The sequence below is a fragment of the Pyrus communis genome, chromosome 15, assembly GCF_041283825.1.
Source record: "Pyrus communis isolate YQ-2024b chromosome 15, ASM4128382v1, whole genome shotgun sequence".
Lineage (NCBI taxonomy): Eukaryota > Viridiplantae > Streptophyta > Magnoliopsida > Rosales > Rosaceae > Pyrus > Pyrus communis.
The window spans coordinates 36,334,031-36,350,825 of NC_142579.1; the positions used below are offsets into that span (position 1 = coordinate 36,334,031).

The 16,795-nt window shown below is 38.6% G+C and overlaps 3 protein-coding genes and 1 pseudogene across 10 annotated transcripts; all 4 read right to left on the reverse strand.

Moving 5' to 3' along the window:
- Nucleotides 1-364: 364 nt before the first annotated feature.
- Nucleotides 365-4,875, reverse strand: LOC137746167 (uncharacterized protein At2g24330). The gene is made up of 6 exons (XM_068486251.2): nt 3,705-4,875; nt 3,283-3,579; nt 2,917-3,061; nt 2,119-2,228; nt 1,270-1,693; nt 365-1,076 (listed from the first exon to the last, which is right to left on the reverse strand). Exons 2-6 carry the CDS (start codon nt 3,547-3,549, stop codon nt 787-789), a joined length of 1,236 nt encoding a protein of 411 aa, XP_068342352.2. The 5' UTR covers nt 3,550-3,579; nt 3,705-4,875; the 3' UTR covers nt 365-786.
- A 4-nt stretch (nt 4,876-4,879) lies between these two features.
- On the reverse strand, nt 4,880-7,955 carry LOC137716977 (uncharacterized; annotated as a pseudogene). The gene is made up of 5 exons (XR_015956828.1): nt 7,714-7,955; nt 7,478-7,623; nt 7,032-7,262; nt 5,310-6,890; nt 4,880-4,996 (listed from the first exon to the last, which is right to left on the reverse strand). The product of XR_015956828.1 is annotated as an uncharacterized LOC137716977 (transcript).
- A 196-nt stretch (nt 7,956-8,151) lies between these two features.
- On the reverse strand, nt 8,152-12,211 carry CRY3 (cryptochrome 3). Its single transcript, XM_068477676.2, has 13 exons — nt 11,667-12,211; nt 11,142-11,281; nt 10,816-11,040; nt 10,599-10,724; nt 10,418-10,492; nt 10,154-10,270; nt 10,009-10,055; nt 9,819-9,895; nt 9,536-9,611; nt 9,334-9,403; nt 9,088-9,211; nt 8,786-8,835; nt 8,152-8,634 (listed from the first exon to the last, which is right to left on the reverse strand). The coding sequence occupies exons 1-13, from the start codon at nt 12,082-12,084 to the stop codon at nt 8,413-8,415; spliced, it is 1,767 nt and encodes a 588-aa protein (XP_068333777.2). The 5' UTR covers nt 12,085-12,211; the 3' UTR covers nt 8,152-8,412.
- On the reverse strand, nt 11,145-16,767 carry LOC137718060 (methyltransferase). 7 transcript variants are annotated; one of them, XM_088685983.1, is made up of 9 exons: nt 16,190-16,244; nt 16,031-16,090; nt 15,891-15,922; nt 15,246-15,388; nt 14,986-15,052; nt 14,794-14,871; nt 14,496-14,641; nt 14,334-14,413; nt 11,145-11,281 (listed from the first exon to the last, which is right to left on the reverse strand). In XM_088685983.1, the coding sequence occupies exons 1-8, from the start codon at nt 16,218-16,220 to the stop codon at nt 14,374-14,376; spliced, it is 597 nt and encodes a 198-aa protein (XP_088542109.1). In that variant the 5' UTR covers nt 16,221-16,244; the 3' UTR covers nt 11,145-11,281; nt 14,334-14,373. The 7 variants fall into 7 exon arrangements, with proteins under 7 accessions (XP_088542109.1, XP_068313676.2, XP_088542111.1 ...); XM_088685986.1 differs by lacking the exon at nt 11,145-11,281 and adding an exon at nt 16,426-16,541 and having other exon boundaries at nt 14,191-14,413; nt 14,496-14,667; nt 16,190-16,274; XM_068457575.2 differs by lacking the exons at nt 11,145-11,281; nt 16,190-16,244 and adding an exon at nt 16,393-16,767 and having other exon boundaries at nt 14,114-14,413.
- Nucleotides 16,768-16,795: the final 28 nt, after the last annotated feature.

The following is a 16,795-nucleotide window of genomic DNA, read 5'->3' on the forward strand; positions in this document are numbered from 1 at the left end:
CATGTTAACCCTATAATTTCATAGATTGAGCTATTATTGATACTCCAAAGAAAAAGAGCATTCCTTTTACTTAACAAGGTTTTCATTTTTAACATATAGCTTACGATGCATGCGTACGGGCAGCTAAATTAATTAGAGCAAATGTGCTGACTCTATACACCTGAATTTGAATACTCTGACCTACATTTCATGATTTAAAGTAAAACATGACTTGAATTTACCTTTTCTTAAAAGTATGTATTCGTGTAGTTCAGGTTTTCGCCCCATTAAACAAAAGAATATTTTGGTTAAAAATATTGTATGTGTATATATATATAAAATAAAAAATAAAAAAATAAAAAAGTAAAAGAAAGAAACCTAGCGGTAAAAGTACTTTCTCATCCTCCCCTAAATCAAAATAATAATAATAAACAAATAAAATGTAGGAAAACCGCACCACTCAAGCAAGACTCTTTTGTATCACTTGCAGTACTACAGCACTAAAGTTTGAATTTGGTCTGTATATGAACCGTAACTGTATAGCAGCTCCAACTATTGAACAAGCTCAGAAAATAACAAAATGAAAGCTCAAAGATGCACAAAATTACAATCAATCCGCGTGTTGTACGATCATAAAGCCTCAAAGTTACAACCAATCTGCGTATTCTATGACCTCAAAGCCCGGAAAGTTTCTCGGCAAGGCACCTCTGACATTTTCTTGTACATGAGTAACACAACAATCATATATAAATCCACCAGCAGAAACCTACAAGGGGAAAACAAGGCCAGATCGAAGAAAAGAACATCTTAACCCTCCTCATGTTTTTCTAAACGAACTGTATCGGCCAATGCAGGCCTTTCGGTTACTTCCTCAATCTCTGAACCAGCTTTGACCGGGCTGGTACTTGTGAGTACACTGTCATCCAGAGAATCACTTGCTTGCTTTGTCGGCTCACTGATGACCCCTGTTCCCAAATTGCCCAAACTAGGGGTGTTAGAACCAGAAGTACTCCCTTCCAGATGTTTTGGCTGATTTAAGGCGTGACAGTGCGGGCAAAAATAAGTGATGTAAGGGAAATCTTCCTTCTTAGCAAGCCCTGCATAGAGAGAAACATATGACCGTTGTTAGATTCAACCAAAAGAATGAAAGAAAACGAACACTGAGGAGAGTACACGAGACTGCACAATGATTCGAACTTAACTTTCGGTTCTAATCATGACTTTACTTCACTTGCTTAAAAAAAACATAAAAGAAGTAACAGTACTAGGATTCAGGTGTTGATAACTTACCATTGTGCATATGACAGTTGCCACATATGAGCGCATAAGACTGTGTTGGATCCTCACCCACAAGTAATGCTGCAATCCGAGCAATCCATCCTCCATCCTGTGGAGATGATCCTTGAGGATTATGATGACTAACAACTAGCTGATTATACTCAGAAGTCTGAGCACCGTCGGACCTTGCAGAACGAGGTGTCTCTTCTTCAAGAGGATTCAGTGGAACACTTCCTGTACTATTAGATCTGGTGTGCACTGGTTTACGGTTTCGAAGTTCACCAGAATGGACAAGTTCAACATCATGGCTTTTCCCTGTTGAGACATTACCCTTAGTTTCATCTCCCACATAAAACTTCAAGCCTGAATCAGTACCCAGCTTTGATGCCAGGACAGTTGCAGCAGCTGCCTTTGCTGCTGGGTCAGGATCATATCTCTGCATAAAAGAACATAACTTAGGCATATACGAAGACAACAGATAAGGACAACCATGGTACATCTACCGTTATTCAAACACAAACCGCTGAGTTTCCCAAAAACATAGATAAGTTAAATAAAATCGAGCAAAGGGGTACAATAATTGATCTGAGGATGCCTTCGTCTCACACATTTTCAATTAATGCACATGATCTCCTGAAATTCTTCCAAACAGTATTTGCAATAACATTTAAGAAACTCTATCCATTCAAACCATCAAATGAGATAATATGAGATGCAGGGGTAAACATGCATCATGACCTACCCAATTCGCCTGATAAAAATTCAACAAGTTAACAGAAAATACCAAAGAGAATGCAGTAATGAGACATAAATACATACAATGAATGCAATATAGCAGCAAAACTCTCTTCAAACCATTACCTGAATCAGTTGTTGAGTACTGTAATAATTCGTCCTTTCTTTAAGTTCATCAATTTTTGCTTGCCTTTCAGCCCTAAGCCTTTCCAGGGTTTTGGTGTCCTTGCGATCTCCTATACATTGAAATATATGGATATCAAATTGCTGATGCATATCGGCATATCAACATTAGACAAGTACCCTCCACTTAGTTGCAGCATCCTATTTGGAAAATGGAGTTATGGAAATAGATGGGTTCATATACGAATGATCAAAATTATTCACCAGACATTTTAATCAACAGTAATAAACTAATGAGATCATCGTACTTCTAGTTTCTAGCCTTCTGTCAATGATCCATTAAAATACCAACATGGCACTAAGCTCCTAAACCCATACGTTTGATACTTCAATATGGACTTCATACGATACAGACATGTATGAAAGCTGATAAATAGACTCACAACATACATAATTTACAAAAGTAACATATCAAGAAAATCAAGACGGGCATGATATATGTACAAATTGAAACAGTACTGAACTTCGAACTCTGTGAATACATTTTCCCTGCTATAAATGCCTTATGAATTATGATGAGAAGCTGCACACCATGTGCACTAAGAATATACGACGAGGCTTAAAAAAACTCAATAAACAAAGTCGGAAGCCACCAATGCAAGGATAAGTTCTAACTAATGCACAACCTGAAATTCTACCATAAGCACGGAAACCAGACACCTTTGCAAAACAAGTGTTCCAGATATGACCAAATGAACATAAAAAAGTAAGCAAGCGGAAAAGTTTTAGCTAGACACTCACGCAGCTTTGTGAAGCTCATAAATGCCGAATAAGTAACAGAAGATATAGCAGGCAAAAGAAACATGGGCAGAATACGAAATGTCCTCATCTTCCAATCTAAATCCGTCGCTCTCGTCGATACTATAGCATAAGCAATTGCAATAACCTGAAATTGACAAAAGTAAGCAAAGCCCAGCATTCTTCTCTGATACCATCACACTTGAAAAGCTCTATATTCCAAGAAGAAACTTGACAATTTTTATGGTGCATTATCAAAACCTTTAATGGGCATTGGCATGAAAAATAAGAATTTTTAACAAGGCCCTAATTAATGGGTTTTACTATAATAACACGATTAATTAAGCAAAGCAAGAGATTTTCAATTACCTCAAAGAAGACGGAGAAGAGAATGAGATTTCTGGCCATGCGCCTCCAAGTAATGGACCGCCTCTGCATTCTAGCGAGGACAGTAGCTTCCTCCTTCGAAATGTGCTGAAGCCGCTTCTCGAAATCGTCGCCGTGTAGTCGGAAGATCCCACTGAACATTCTGGACAAAATTCCCTGGCGCTTCTTCTTCGTAACCGCAGGCGCTGCAGCCGCCGCCGCGGCGTCCTTCTTGTCGCCTTCTACTCCGACGGCTTTATCCTCCGCCATTTCACCAATTTTCGGATTCTCTATCTCTTTCTATAATATAATAACAAATTGAAAGCGAATAGCAAATCAAACGTCGATTAAGCAAAATACAGAGATGAACTCAGATCCGGAAGATTATGAGAGTTGTGGGGGAGAGAGAGAGAGAGGAGGAGGACCTTGAAAATGGCGATGGCGGATAGGGAGAAGGTTGAATCGATGGAACTTCTTTCTGGGTGTAGGGGGTAATGATGGAAATCGACAAAAGAAGAGAAGTCCGTGAGGGCGACGCAACGCAGAGCTCTGATCGATGAAGAGAGAGAGAGAGAGAGAGAGAGTATCGGCGATGGAGTGAGAGTGTCGAGGGAAAAAGAAGGAGAGAAAGGGCGTCTTCACGAATGGGGTTTTTTAATTTTTTTCGGTTGCTACTATTCAATTAGACGCACCGCAAGAACGCATACGCGGGGCCGGATAACACGGTGAGTGGGACCCACATCGGACCGCAGGGATCCTGTAGCCCGTTCGTTGGATTCCACGACCCACCCCCTGGCCAGATCTCCAACCGCGCTGAGCTGGACCTTAATAAAATCCCCGCGCCAAAAAGTCTATTTTCCTAACTACTCAAACCACTTTTCCACATAATTAACTAATTTTTAAATTCTTTGTTCTTTTTTAAAGGGTAAAATTGTTTGTCCTTTTTCTTTAATTAAATATTTTTTTTATCCTTTTAAACGTGCATTAATAATAGAGTAATGTGATTCACACACTTATTTTTATTTCTCACACCCTTATATCGAAAGATAGCCAATGATATGAGTATAACACCTTCAGGTATGGGATAAATTTCATATCCCAAGCCCTCGATGATGGTATAACATGAGAGAAGTTATTTTGCAAGTTAGACTCACTTTTCATTATGTGTTAGTAAATGCACGATATGTTTGGACGAGATTGATAACCCTAACCCTACCCATACTAAACATGTCTTGGTAACTTGTGAAGGAAGGAAAGGAAAAGAATCTTACTTTTGAGATCCTACAACAAAGAAGCCAGGAAATCGTTTCCAAAAGAAAGCATTTCAGGTTCCTTACCTTCGGAAGGACACAAAGCTTAGCATAAAGGGTTTGTTAAAAATTTTACCAAGGAATAAAGTTGACCATCACGGGAGCGACTGCCGATTCCCGTTTCACCGATCCCATCGCCTCTTGGTTTTCTTCAGAATTGTGCAAGGATGACTCAGAATCTCATGGTTATGAACACTTGAGATCAATATGTTACATTCTCTCTACTATGAAGAGCGAAAAGTTTAACGCAAAAATCTAGTACTTTGCGGTAATTTTCCAACCTGCAAAGTTTGGGCCCATCCGATCTTCACAAGTATATTAAAGCATCCCGCTTTCCATGAAAGGAAAGATCAGAACTGGCCCCAAGTTTTAGCAGCAGGACAATCAAGCAGAAGACCGCTTTGATCCTGAAAGATTTTTGCAAAGAACAGTCAGCGATGATTTAACTCGCAAAATTATAAAATGAAAAGTTTGAAGCCCTGAGCTGACGACGACTAGACTTGACCAAGAACTTTCTTATCCATCCCAACATAAGCTATCCAGTTTTAACTCAACACCCAACTAGACATACATCTTCGAATGTTAGTAGTCTGGTAAAAGTACACAAACTTCTTTGTCCAGCTTTCCATTGACCATAATTACCAAAAAGTCTTAATTGATACACAAAAACCTACAAAAGTATCACTCAAATTGTAATGGAGCATTGGTAGAAACACATACCTTCTAGAAAAGCAAACAACAGATTCCCATTTGCCACAAGCAGAAAACTGCCATTACCAGAATGGATTCTATGGATTTAGATCCAAGTAATTTCACTTGCATGCCAAAACGGCAAAACATGCTCGATGCACGGTCTGAGTTTAAGGAGGATAACTCACAACCCCTTCTCAGCCACTTCTGGTAAACACCAAATGCCATGTCAGGCTCCTTAATTTAGCAGTACTTCTTGAAAACTATACGATATGGAACATAATCGAGAGTTAAACCAGATTCCTGTATCTTCACAAAAAGCTCTTCTGCCTCCTTCATGTTACCTCTCACGCAGTGCCCTCTGATTAGTGCAGTGTAAGTAAACATATCTGGATCAAATCCTATTCTCAGCATTTCATCATATAACCAGAATGCAAAAAGAATGCGCCCTAATTTACAAGCAGCACCTATCAACAAATTATAAGTGACAACATCAGGACAAAGACCAGACATAAGCATTTCCTTTTTGAAAGCAAGAGCACAATCAATGTTTCCTCCTTTTACTTGTGCGTGGATCAATGCATTGTAAGTATACACATTTGGTTGAACACCAGAAGAGAACATATGATCCCTGACAGAGAGTGCAGCACTAAGATCCCCATGTCTTCCATAACAATCGATAATACAATTCCATAGTAGTGGCTCAGGCACCATTGACTTCTCTAGCATACGAAGAAGAAACTTGTTAGCGCTGAAAACTTCTCCTTTAATACACAGGCCCTGAACAATTATTTTGTATGAAACTTCATTTGGAGTAACTCCCATTTTTGACATACTTTCATGGACGTAGCAAGCCTCCTCTAATTTTCCTGCTTTGCAAAGACCACTTATAAGTGTATTAAAAGTAATAACATTAGGAAGCAATCCTCTTTTGATCATTTCACAAAGGGAACCATAAGCAAGGTTCATGTCTCGACTCAAACAAAATCCATTGACGAGAACATTATATGCAACAACATCTACTTGGGCATTCATTTGGACCATGTCATCCCAATTACGAAGTGCCTGAACCATATTTCCGTTTTTAAGATAACCATCCATAAGTGTAGTTGAGGTAATTAAATCTGATGCTGTCTTGTCATTATCATCGTCTAATATCTTGTTAAGAAGTATCTTCACATTCTCCATAAGACCTTTCTTGCACAATGCATGTACAAGTATGTTGTAGAGAAAAGATAAAGAGCTTTATCCACATCATCAAGAAGGCAATAACCCTTAATAAATGTGTTGTATGTAGCGCAATTGGGAGGAGGGCCCATTCCTAACATCTCTCTAATTAGCCAATCTGCCTTCTCCAAGTGACCAGTTTTACACAGTCCGTTTAAAAGATAATTGTGCATCAAAACATCAGGAACAAAGCCTTTCTTTATGATTTTTCTCTGAAGCCAAAAAGCTGTTCCCAACTTACCATCCATGCATAAAACCCTTAAGATAATTGAACAAACCCTACCATCCATGCATAAAACCCTTAAGATAATTGAACAAACCCTTATGTAGTTAACTTTAGAAGCGCAACTTATAAAGCCTATCTCTGCCACTGATATGCTTTCCCTGCAATTTTTCACATAGTCAACAAAAGCTTGTAATGGAATATGACGTACAAAATATGTATCAATCCTTGAGCACTAGTTCCCTAGTTATCAAACAAGATTGTGAATTTGATCCTAAAGATTACAAAGACCGAAAACTGACCTCATTGTTTTCAGACGTTCCAAACTGTCCTTCAACATTGCATCCAACGCATTGAAAACTGCGAATGGATCTTGTTCACCGTTGGAATTCTTCTCCTTTGAAAACCAACGTTGAGCACTCAAATGGTAATTCTCATCCCACTTTTTCATGAAATCTTCAAAAGTAGTTGGAAGTAGATCCTTACCCCAACATTTCCAACATTTGAGAGCACCATATGGTTTCTAGTAATATCTAATACCCAGTGCATTAACTTCTTAGTTTTCTTGTCCACTTTTCTACTCAGTTTTTTCTCAGCAACCAAACAGAAAATCAAGAACATAACTAGAAAATGGCAAGTAATAAAAGCATCTCCATCAAATCTTCAGGTTTTTTCTTCCTCTTTTCTACTCAATATTCTTAGCAACCAAACAGCCGACTATGAGTAAGACAAAAAACCGATGAGTTACTTGGCGTTGTTAGCCTGGCAGTACAAAATGTTGACAAAAATGCGAGCAATGTTGTGCTTGATGGAGTCGAGGGTTCGATTCAAGCAACTCAGAAGGGCAATGTGGGACGGCGACGATTCTCCGCACGCAATGACAAGCTGCAAAACCTAAACAAACAATCAAATAAACAATTGTCGATATAAAAACATATATATATATAAATTAAATTAGTGAAATATTAGGGATTGTGGACTGACTGCCATTGGAGGCGTTCTGTGAAGAACTTGAAGGATTTTGAGGAAGGAGAAGAAGACGATGTGGGGAGTATTTTGTTCTGCAGCTTCTGCTGCTGCTTCTTCTTCTTCCTTGACTCCGTTACTGACGGTTTGAGACTGAGGCTGGCTCTGCCTCGGATTGGTTTTCTCCTGAGGGGCGTTAACCTCCGGACGGCGTGAGTTTTTGGAAGCGGATTCAAATGGCACATATTCTGTTGACGACTGAAGACCCCGAACGTACAGATCGGGGCGGGGCGGAGTGCCAACCAGGCTCGAATAATATGGGTCTCAATTCAGTATGGGCCTGAGATGTCAAAAGACCAAATCTCATTGGAGCTTACTATTCTCCCCATGTTTTTTTATGAGATAAATCTCAACTGCTCATTCGTAAAAATAAATGCAAATAAACAAAGACGATGCTAAATTAATATAAAGTAGAATATCATTGTACAGAAATTAAGACCGTTTACAGATACTGAGAATCATGCTTTCGAATTCTCCTCTCCCAATATAATAAGCGTATAAAAAATCGAATATCGTTTATGGAGAGGAAGAAAGTATTTTGAAGTTTGTGAGATAGAGAATTCTGAAATTTTCCTAAATTCTCTATTTCTAACTGGATAAAGTGTTACATAGTTTATTTATTTATTATTATTATTTTTTTTTTTCTTCTTCCCAGGTTTATCTCCTTTGCCCCCGTGGCTGTCTTCCTCCAAAATTTGCGCGTCTAGCAGCCGAGCCCCTGTCCTGGTTTTGGTGCCCACTACTGGAATTTCCAAACTTGAGAGGTACAACCGGCTTGATATATGCCATTCCGGGAAAGTTCCGTTTATCTTTCGGAAGCGATCGTAATTGAGGAAGCCAATATGCCACATACTCGCCATCAGGATCATAATTCTGCGCCTACAAAAGGCAAAAAATACACATCTTCGGTACGATGCTTCCAAAACATAGTTATAAAAATTTGTGAAGAACTTTGCACTTTGCAATTTGTCATTCAAAGTTGGGTCTTGTTTTAAGAAATTAAAAGGAGACAATGGATTAATGTACTTACTTGTTTCGGAATACTGAAGTAACGATCTTCTCTGGGGTCATTTCCAACACCTTAACAGGATGAACCAACGACGAAAATTTGGTTAGTAAACCTTCATTTCCAAGGTTAAGAGAATCCTTTGTTGCTAGCTTATATAATCCTCCTCAACATCGTCAAAATTCCATATTCTTATTAAACAATCCCGAGTAAAAGTATTCTCCGTGACTTGCAGCTAAAGAAGAAAGTCGACATGGAGGCATACTTATGCTTTTCAGAGAAACATGCATACATTGAATTGAATACAAAGATGAATATGAAATCACCTGCTCCATAGGTCCAATTCCCATAATTGGAACAAGGGTCATAATCCAAAAGACATGTCTCGAACCATTCAGCTCCCATGCGCCAGTCAATGCCCATATCACGAACTAGAAAGGAACATACAATCTGTACAATAGTAGATGAAGTATTAGTAAACCTTCTATGTCCCATGTTCCCGGGAAATATGACATCGAGATCAATACAGGAAGTTTTATTCCATTAACAGTGACAGTTTACTTTAGAATTACCTGCCTTCCTCGATTTGACATGAATCCAGTGGTCGACAGCTCTTTCATATTAGCGTCTATAAGTGGATACCTAGAGGTTTAACAAGTTCTGTATATCAAGAACAGAGCGAGAACCAAACACCAGTAGAGAACAAGTTCTTGATTTAACATTTTTTAAGATTATAGAGGCTTAATTCTATAACTGTCGGGAAAAGTATTGTACCCCGTATGACCATCTCTCCAGGATTCAAATAAAGTCCTTTCCTGGCTCCATCTATGCTCCACCTTTCTCGGGCCACCTTTAAAGGGACCAAAGTTAAAAACACGACTACTAATGAAACAGAAGTAGCGAGAATTGAAATCTTTGCACTGATACGTCAAAATAAGTGGCTCCATGTGTGCTACACAGCAACAAACTTTTTCGGCCTTAAACTTTGGCATGATTGGAATATTATACTTCGGCGTGACTGAATATTAAAGTAATCAAATAAGAATTTAATCCTTACCTAAATGGAAAAGGGAATTCCCGCATTTTGCTGATAGAAACCTGAAGTAATCCCTCCATATCAGTTCAAACAATACCCTGTCGGGTTAAACAAAGATTAAATCAACCGGATAAACAAAAGTGACAGTCCATTTCTCATCCAAATAACTGCATTCTAGTTCCTGGAAACCGAGGGAGAGATTGAGAATTACCAGTATGTGGAATCATTTGCTTCCCTTTCTTTTTCATACCTCTTTACCTTAAGAATCAATTGGATACCATGCAAAAATTAGTCTAAGTTCTCACAATGTCATGTCGTCATGTAATGAACGTAAGAAAATAATCAAGAATTTCAACCTCTTCATATATGAAACGGGGAGAAAGGCTTCCTGAAGCAAGCCATGGAGAAAATTTTGTTGAATAATCAGGTCCTAACATTCCGTTTCTGGTGTGTTTATATATCTTTACCAAATCCTGCACGTGAATGTTCATGAGAATAAGATAGACGACCAAATTACTCTTACCAGTGTTCCGTTATATTATGGAATGTGTTAAAATAAAGAGAAACTACATGGAAGTTTTTTGGAGCATCAATATGCATAACAAATGAATTTATCTTGCCTTCTTCCAGAAATACTCGTGCACTCTGCCCAATGCGGCACTTTCGCCACCGACAAACTTCATTCCTTTACTTACCTACATCGAGATGGAGGGGGAGAAAAGGGAAAAATGATCATTTTCAATTCTCAGAGTCTATATCAGACTATATGTAGCGCTGTAAGTATATATTGGAAATACTTACAATTGAAGATTGAAGTCCAAACTGATCTAATGAAGGAACACATCCCCAGTCTTCAACACTAGGGGGTGGGCCAAGAGAAGCTGGAATTTTGATGCAGCCACGAACCGTGCATTTCGCTTCAACAGACTGCAAATTAGGTATCATCAACAAACACAGTGGAGAAAACCTCCCCCAGATATTGATTGAACTGAAACCAGCCAGAAAGCAATCTCCATACCTTGCGAAATTGAGTATACACGTCCGGTAGGCTGCTGGTATCAAACGGGAGGTCATCTATATGGTACATAGTGGTGCCCCAAATAAGTTGTAACTTAGGATTGTTTACAGAACCGGGCTTAGAGGATTGCACCGAAGATGATGGCAACGCCACTCGTTGCAAACCTTTGCTGACCAATCTTTCGACATTTAGCTCCTCACTGCAAGTTTCTTTTTGGGCATATACCTAAATAGGATTAGATTACATACCAACACACTACTGCTTTAATAAGTTGGAAAATCATAACAAGCTCATTATGCTAATCAAATAGTGTGGAAATCATTAACCGTGTGAGCTCCAAAAGCTTTTGCAAGATCAGGGAGAATCTCCTCGGGCTTCCCATGTTGAATGAGCAAATTAAGACCCCGCTTCATTAAATTCTTCTTCAAGTCGGCCAAACACTCGATCAGAAACTGTGCTCTCAACGCTGCCAAACAACAACGTTTTCCAAATTCTCAGCTAGCAACGTTCTATGTCCCATTTAGATTATAAAACACCAAAATAATCTAGGAAATTTGGAGGTAGACAAAACATCGAGAAAAAAAATTCAAGGCCCACTGTAACACCAACAATTATGAAAAACCAAACTAAACTGTGGAGAGATTTTTGCACGTGACATTAAAGCATTGACACGTAATGTTACTAATCCGCATGGTTAATATTCATCGACATGGACTATTATTAACTTTAAGAAACAGATGCACAATATAACGTAAGTGGATTAGAAACAACACATGTCGGTGTGACGATCACTGGAATTACTGACGAAAAGCGTACGGATAATGTAAATTTCAACAAAACAAGATTGGTACCTCCAGTTTTGGGAAAACCAAAGTAATGGGTAGAACCAAAAATCCTAGGATCAACACAATAGACAGCCAGAACCTCCTGGGACGAAACCCAAGCTTTGTAAAGAGCCTCATTGTCCAGCACTCTGAGGTCGTTCCTGAACCAAACGACGGCCACACCTCTGCCGTTTCTCTTGGCAGAGGAGGAGGCCGAGTACCTCTGCAGCGTTTGGTCCGCAACTCGCTCCATTTCCACCGGGTCCAGACCCGGAACCTGGGAGACCGGGGCGGGGGATTCAGGTTTGGAGCTGGAGGAGGAACTCATGGGTCGGAAAAGATTGAGTCTTTGGGTTGAAATCGTGGGTTTTGGATTTGGGAATAACGGGAGAATGATGAGCTTTTTCAGACAGTGGGGTGCGAGCGAGGAGTGAAGATATGCCATCTGCCATTGCCGAGTTTTGAGGAAGGGGGAGAGAGTTTTGAGCAGTGGGGTTGCTGACACGTGTGCAGAGAGTTGGATTTGAAACGTGGAGGTTTGGAGGCCAAGGGAAGGAGAGAGACGCTGACTTCATTTGCTTTCAAACCTACCGTTAGGTCCGTTATTAATGGCGGCAAACTAAATTCTACGGCAACATCCAATTTCTTTTGCACCCCCATAACAGAGAGAGATTTTTTAGGATGACCGGAAACATGGATGGTACATCATATGTCATTATATAAATTATAAGGTATGTGTGTTAAAAAGTTAATGACTTAAATATTAAAAAATTTCATCACTTATATAAAAACACATAGTGTATCACTCATGTTCCGGTCACAATGAAAAATTTCTCCGTAAAGAGGCCGGCTTAGAGACTCTATATGGAACATAATAAATGGACCCTTGTATAAAAACTCCGGCTACAAAGCTAATTTATATGTTTATAGTTGTATTAATAAGGGATTGAAATCTAAATGGATTATTATTACTTGAGTTATAGTTCAAAGAAAAAAATATATAAAATAAATAAATAAATAAAATCTAGAGCAAAGCCGGCAAAACCAAACTAAAAACATAAAAGTGCCTCTTATACATATGGAGATTATATTTCTCTTTTTCACATGCAGATCTTGAAAATTTCCCAATTATGAAGTTTTTTTTTTTTTTTTTTTACCACAATCCAAGTTGACATACGTAGAATTGTAGATGATATCATCCTTTAGGGGTCTTTAGAATATCCAAAATATTCAACTTAAAATCATTATTAGATAATATAATACAAAATTAATTGGGTTTATGTACAAGTTTATACCAAATATTAAGACAAAGCAAAAAATTGCACACACACAAAAATTTGAAATATCCACAACCTTGTAAAGTAAATGAATTTCCAAATTATGCTCTGAAAATTTTAAAATTTATCCGATTTCAAATATTCTAAATTAATTTTTTTAACCCGATCCAATATTTTTAGGAGGAGACAATCTGATCCAGGGGCGGAGTCAGCCAACGCTCACTAGGGGCAGCTGCCCTCATTGAAGTTATGCGGAGAGGAAAAAACTATGACGCTTATAGGAGGGGCTGAGAACATATTTGGCATATTATTCATACTCCAACTGAAAGATAAAGGAGAGTTAACGAGACTGTTGTTATCTAACGACCATCGAAGGAATGGTCGGGATTGGTAAGACGACCCTCACTCGACTCCTTTACAACAATTGTGAAGTGAAACAGTAATTTGATCTTCGAGTTCGGGTTTATGTTTCTGAAGATTTCACTGCCACGAGGGTCAGTAAAACCGTTATTGAGTCAGTAACGAAACATTGAAGAACTGGACAACCAGACTGCAGTGCGTAGGAGCCATGGTTTGCCTGTAATTGCAAAAGCACTTGGGGTCTCTTAAGGCACACTGTTTCTGAGGAATGGCATCACATATTAAATAGCAACTTTTGGGAGCTACCCTCGATTGCTCGTGATCTCCCAATTTGCTTACTACAATACTTGAGGCACAAGGGAAGAAAATCACACAACATTGGCCACTCTACTAGGACAAAGGTAATCCAAACTCACGAGTCAGCAGCTTTTGTTTTGCATTATTCTCTACGTATCTTAACTTGCTGACAAGATTCATCTGTAAAATCTTCCAAGATTTCTTGGAACTCTGTTCTTTGATTCATAGCATTCAACGTCAAATTCTTATCATCATCGTATTATTTTTGGCATCTTTGTAACTTATAAACCTGGTCTTGCATTTCTTCTGTTCTAGCACACTCAGCAGAGTGATTTCTACACTCCCTTTTTTCTTTTTTTATTAAAGCCATTAGGTCGAATAAATCAAAGAAGAATCAAAGGGACATTAAGGAGAGGGGTGAAGAAAGTGAAAAGGGGAGTGCAGAAATTACTCCCCTAACACTTACTATAAGTACACAAGGTTTGTTAACCCTATGTTTGGATGAGAGTCTTTCAAAGTACCGAAGAACTTTCGAGTCAATTGTTAAAAATGCCTTACAAGAGCACTAAAATGTACTCAAGCACTACAAATCGATTAACAAAACATTACAAATGCACTACAACACGAAACAAAGGACTTTCAAAATGTCATTTTAACGTAATCTCAGATGTAATGCAACAAGTCATTGTCAAGTCCCACTATCCAAACCATCAGTAGTATACTTAAATAAAAAGGTAGTAATGAAAAAGAAAAGGAATACCTGTTGGTATTGTTCACTGTTCAGACCAGTAAATGAAAGGCTACCGATGATAGTTCTGTCCTTTCAGAATAGTCCATGACCTGAAGTCAACGGATAATCATGCGTTATTTTCTTATTTGATGGTTTAAACCCATAGAAGCCAGCAGTACAAAGTATTCTTACCTATAAAGTTGTTCCACAAGAACAACTAATGCAATTTGATGGTTTAAAACCATAGAAGACAACTTGATACAAACATCAGCACGTTCTCGCAATTGTTTTCCATGGCCGTAAGGTCCACCGACGCAGAAGGATAGTCTTGAAGCTCCCTACAGAAAGGAAAGCAAAGTGTTACCTACAGGAAGAAGTTCCTAAGTTATTATACTGAACTTTACCTCTTCTTTTCAGAAACATAAATACATAAGAATGGAAGAATTCGAAAAATCATTCTTGAAAATACTAAATGAGAAATCATTCGTACTGTATTCCCTGCATCCCCCACCAACTCTGCCATCCGCTCCGATCCTATGTCTTTCCCACGCTCATCCAACAGCACCACCTACAAGCACAAGATTACAAAATGAAAATATAGAAACAAGTATAACATCTTTGAGCCTTTGATAATACAATTGAGTCTGCATAATGATCTAAGCAAGGGGTGTTCAGACTGTACCCAATCATCGGACCTTATCAGGTCCATGACAGCACTGTCTTCATGATCAACCTGAGCCTTCGAATCACTACACAAAAGGTAACTAATCTGAGCTGTAAACATAAGATATGATCCATAAACCCACAATGCAAACATTTCCTTCATATGTCCGATGTCCATAATTCCAGGAAAAAAGCCTCTACATATCTTAGAAAAACATGTATCTATTCAGGTTAAGTATAAAGATTATGATGACATAGATCAAATAAGAAGGCCAGTACTGTGCGTTTTTAGGGTTGTTCCGTATGTGAACATCATCAACGCTGCAGTAGAGCTTAAGCTTTTCAATGTACTCATCCACTACAAGTTGTACACCTTGTGATCTCTTCTTCCCTACTGATATTATGCGTATAGGAAGTGCTCTCTGCCCAAAATAAAAAAACACTTAAAAATCAGAAAGAAAACCTAGTAACTAGAGGCCCAACAGGTGTCATGATCTGTTGCCAATTTATAATGCAAAACACAGAAGCCAATTGCTCAAAAGATTGACACAAGCAAAATGATAAAGCAAACTGATACTTCATTTCTAACACGATAAGTGGGTTCAACCAAACACAAATGTAAACCCAACTAACGAAGTACTAAAAAAGATTCGATAAAATCAAGATCATTGATCAAACTGCTAAAACAATAGATGGATTGTGGGATCACAAAACTCAGACATAGATGGTTTGTTCAGGAGACAAAACCGATTGCTTTGCTATGCAACAAATTTAACTATGATAAACCCATTCTCGTTCTTTACATTTCTTCCCAGCTGCTTGGCCTGTGGTAGGTATCTGGTTCACCGCTTTATATGCATAAATTAATACGCAAAAGTAAGTACGTTGTAAGAAAGACTGTAGTAAGAGCTGGAGAGACCTTACCACTGCTTGACCTGTGTATTTACAATCTCTACCTGAAAAGTTTAAGCAAAATCAAGTTCACAAATCTACAAAGTTTGAGATAAGATAACGATTAACGAAGAATATAAATGCAACTACAAGGCTTTCGAGATAAAAATAACCTGAAGGAAGAGCAGAGGTAACGATGTGGAGATGGGCACTAAGCATGACAACCATTTCAACTGAAAGAAAGACAAAGAATACTAATTGTGGCTCCAACAATTGTACAAAAACCACCATGACAATGAAAACACGAAAAAGGGACATTGCAATTGCTTTACAAATTCTACAGAGAAATGTGAACATTTCCATTGTTTAGTCCATGCAATGATTCAAGACAAAAAGGAGAGATAAAATCATGGCATCCTGCATTCATGCACAGATTCTACACATCTCAGGACCAAAATTTATCAAATAGCTGCAAGTAATTACTGTAGAATTCTTGGTAAAAATTTAAAAACTAGCAATTGGGTATGGAAAATGCCAAATTTTGACACCAAATTCTTAGATAAAATACCAGCCTTGAGCTTGAAAAATCCAACTGGGCAGTGCCCACCAGAAAGAGTCACCAACGGAACTAAAACACGGAAACTCTCTCTTCTCACTCTCTCTCTCTCTCTCTCTCTCTCTCTAGCAATTCACGACGGCTTTTGAAGCAGAAGACGCAGAATCGAGTTTCTGGGTTGCTGATAGAACGAGAAGTGGACAAGAACCTCTTCTGTTTTTTTGTTGGATGGGTTGGAGGAGAATCGAGTTTCTGGGTTGCTGATAAAACGAGCAAGGAATGAGCATAAGAAGTGAGGCCCATTATTACCAATAGGCCCAAAGCAATTGATACAGGCCCATGCCCGTTTTCCGTGCAGAGCCTCGGTTGGGGAAGACTAGAG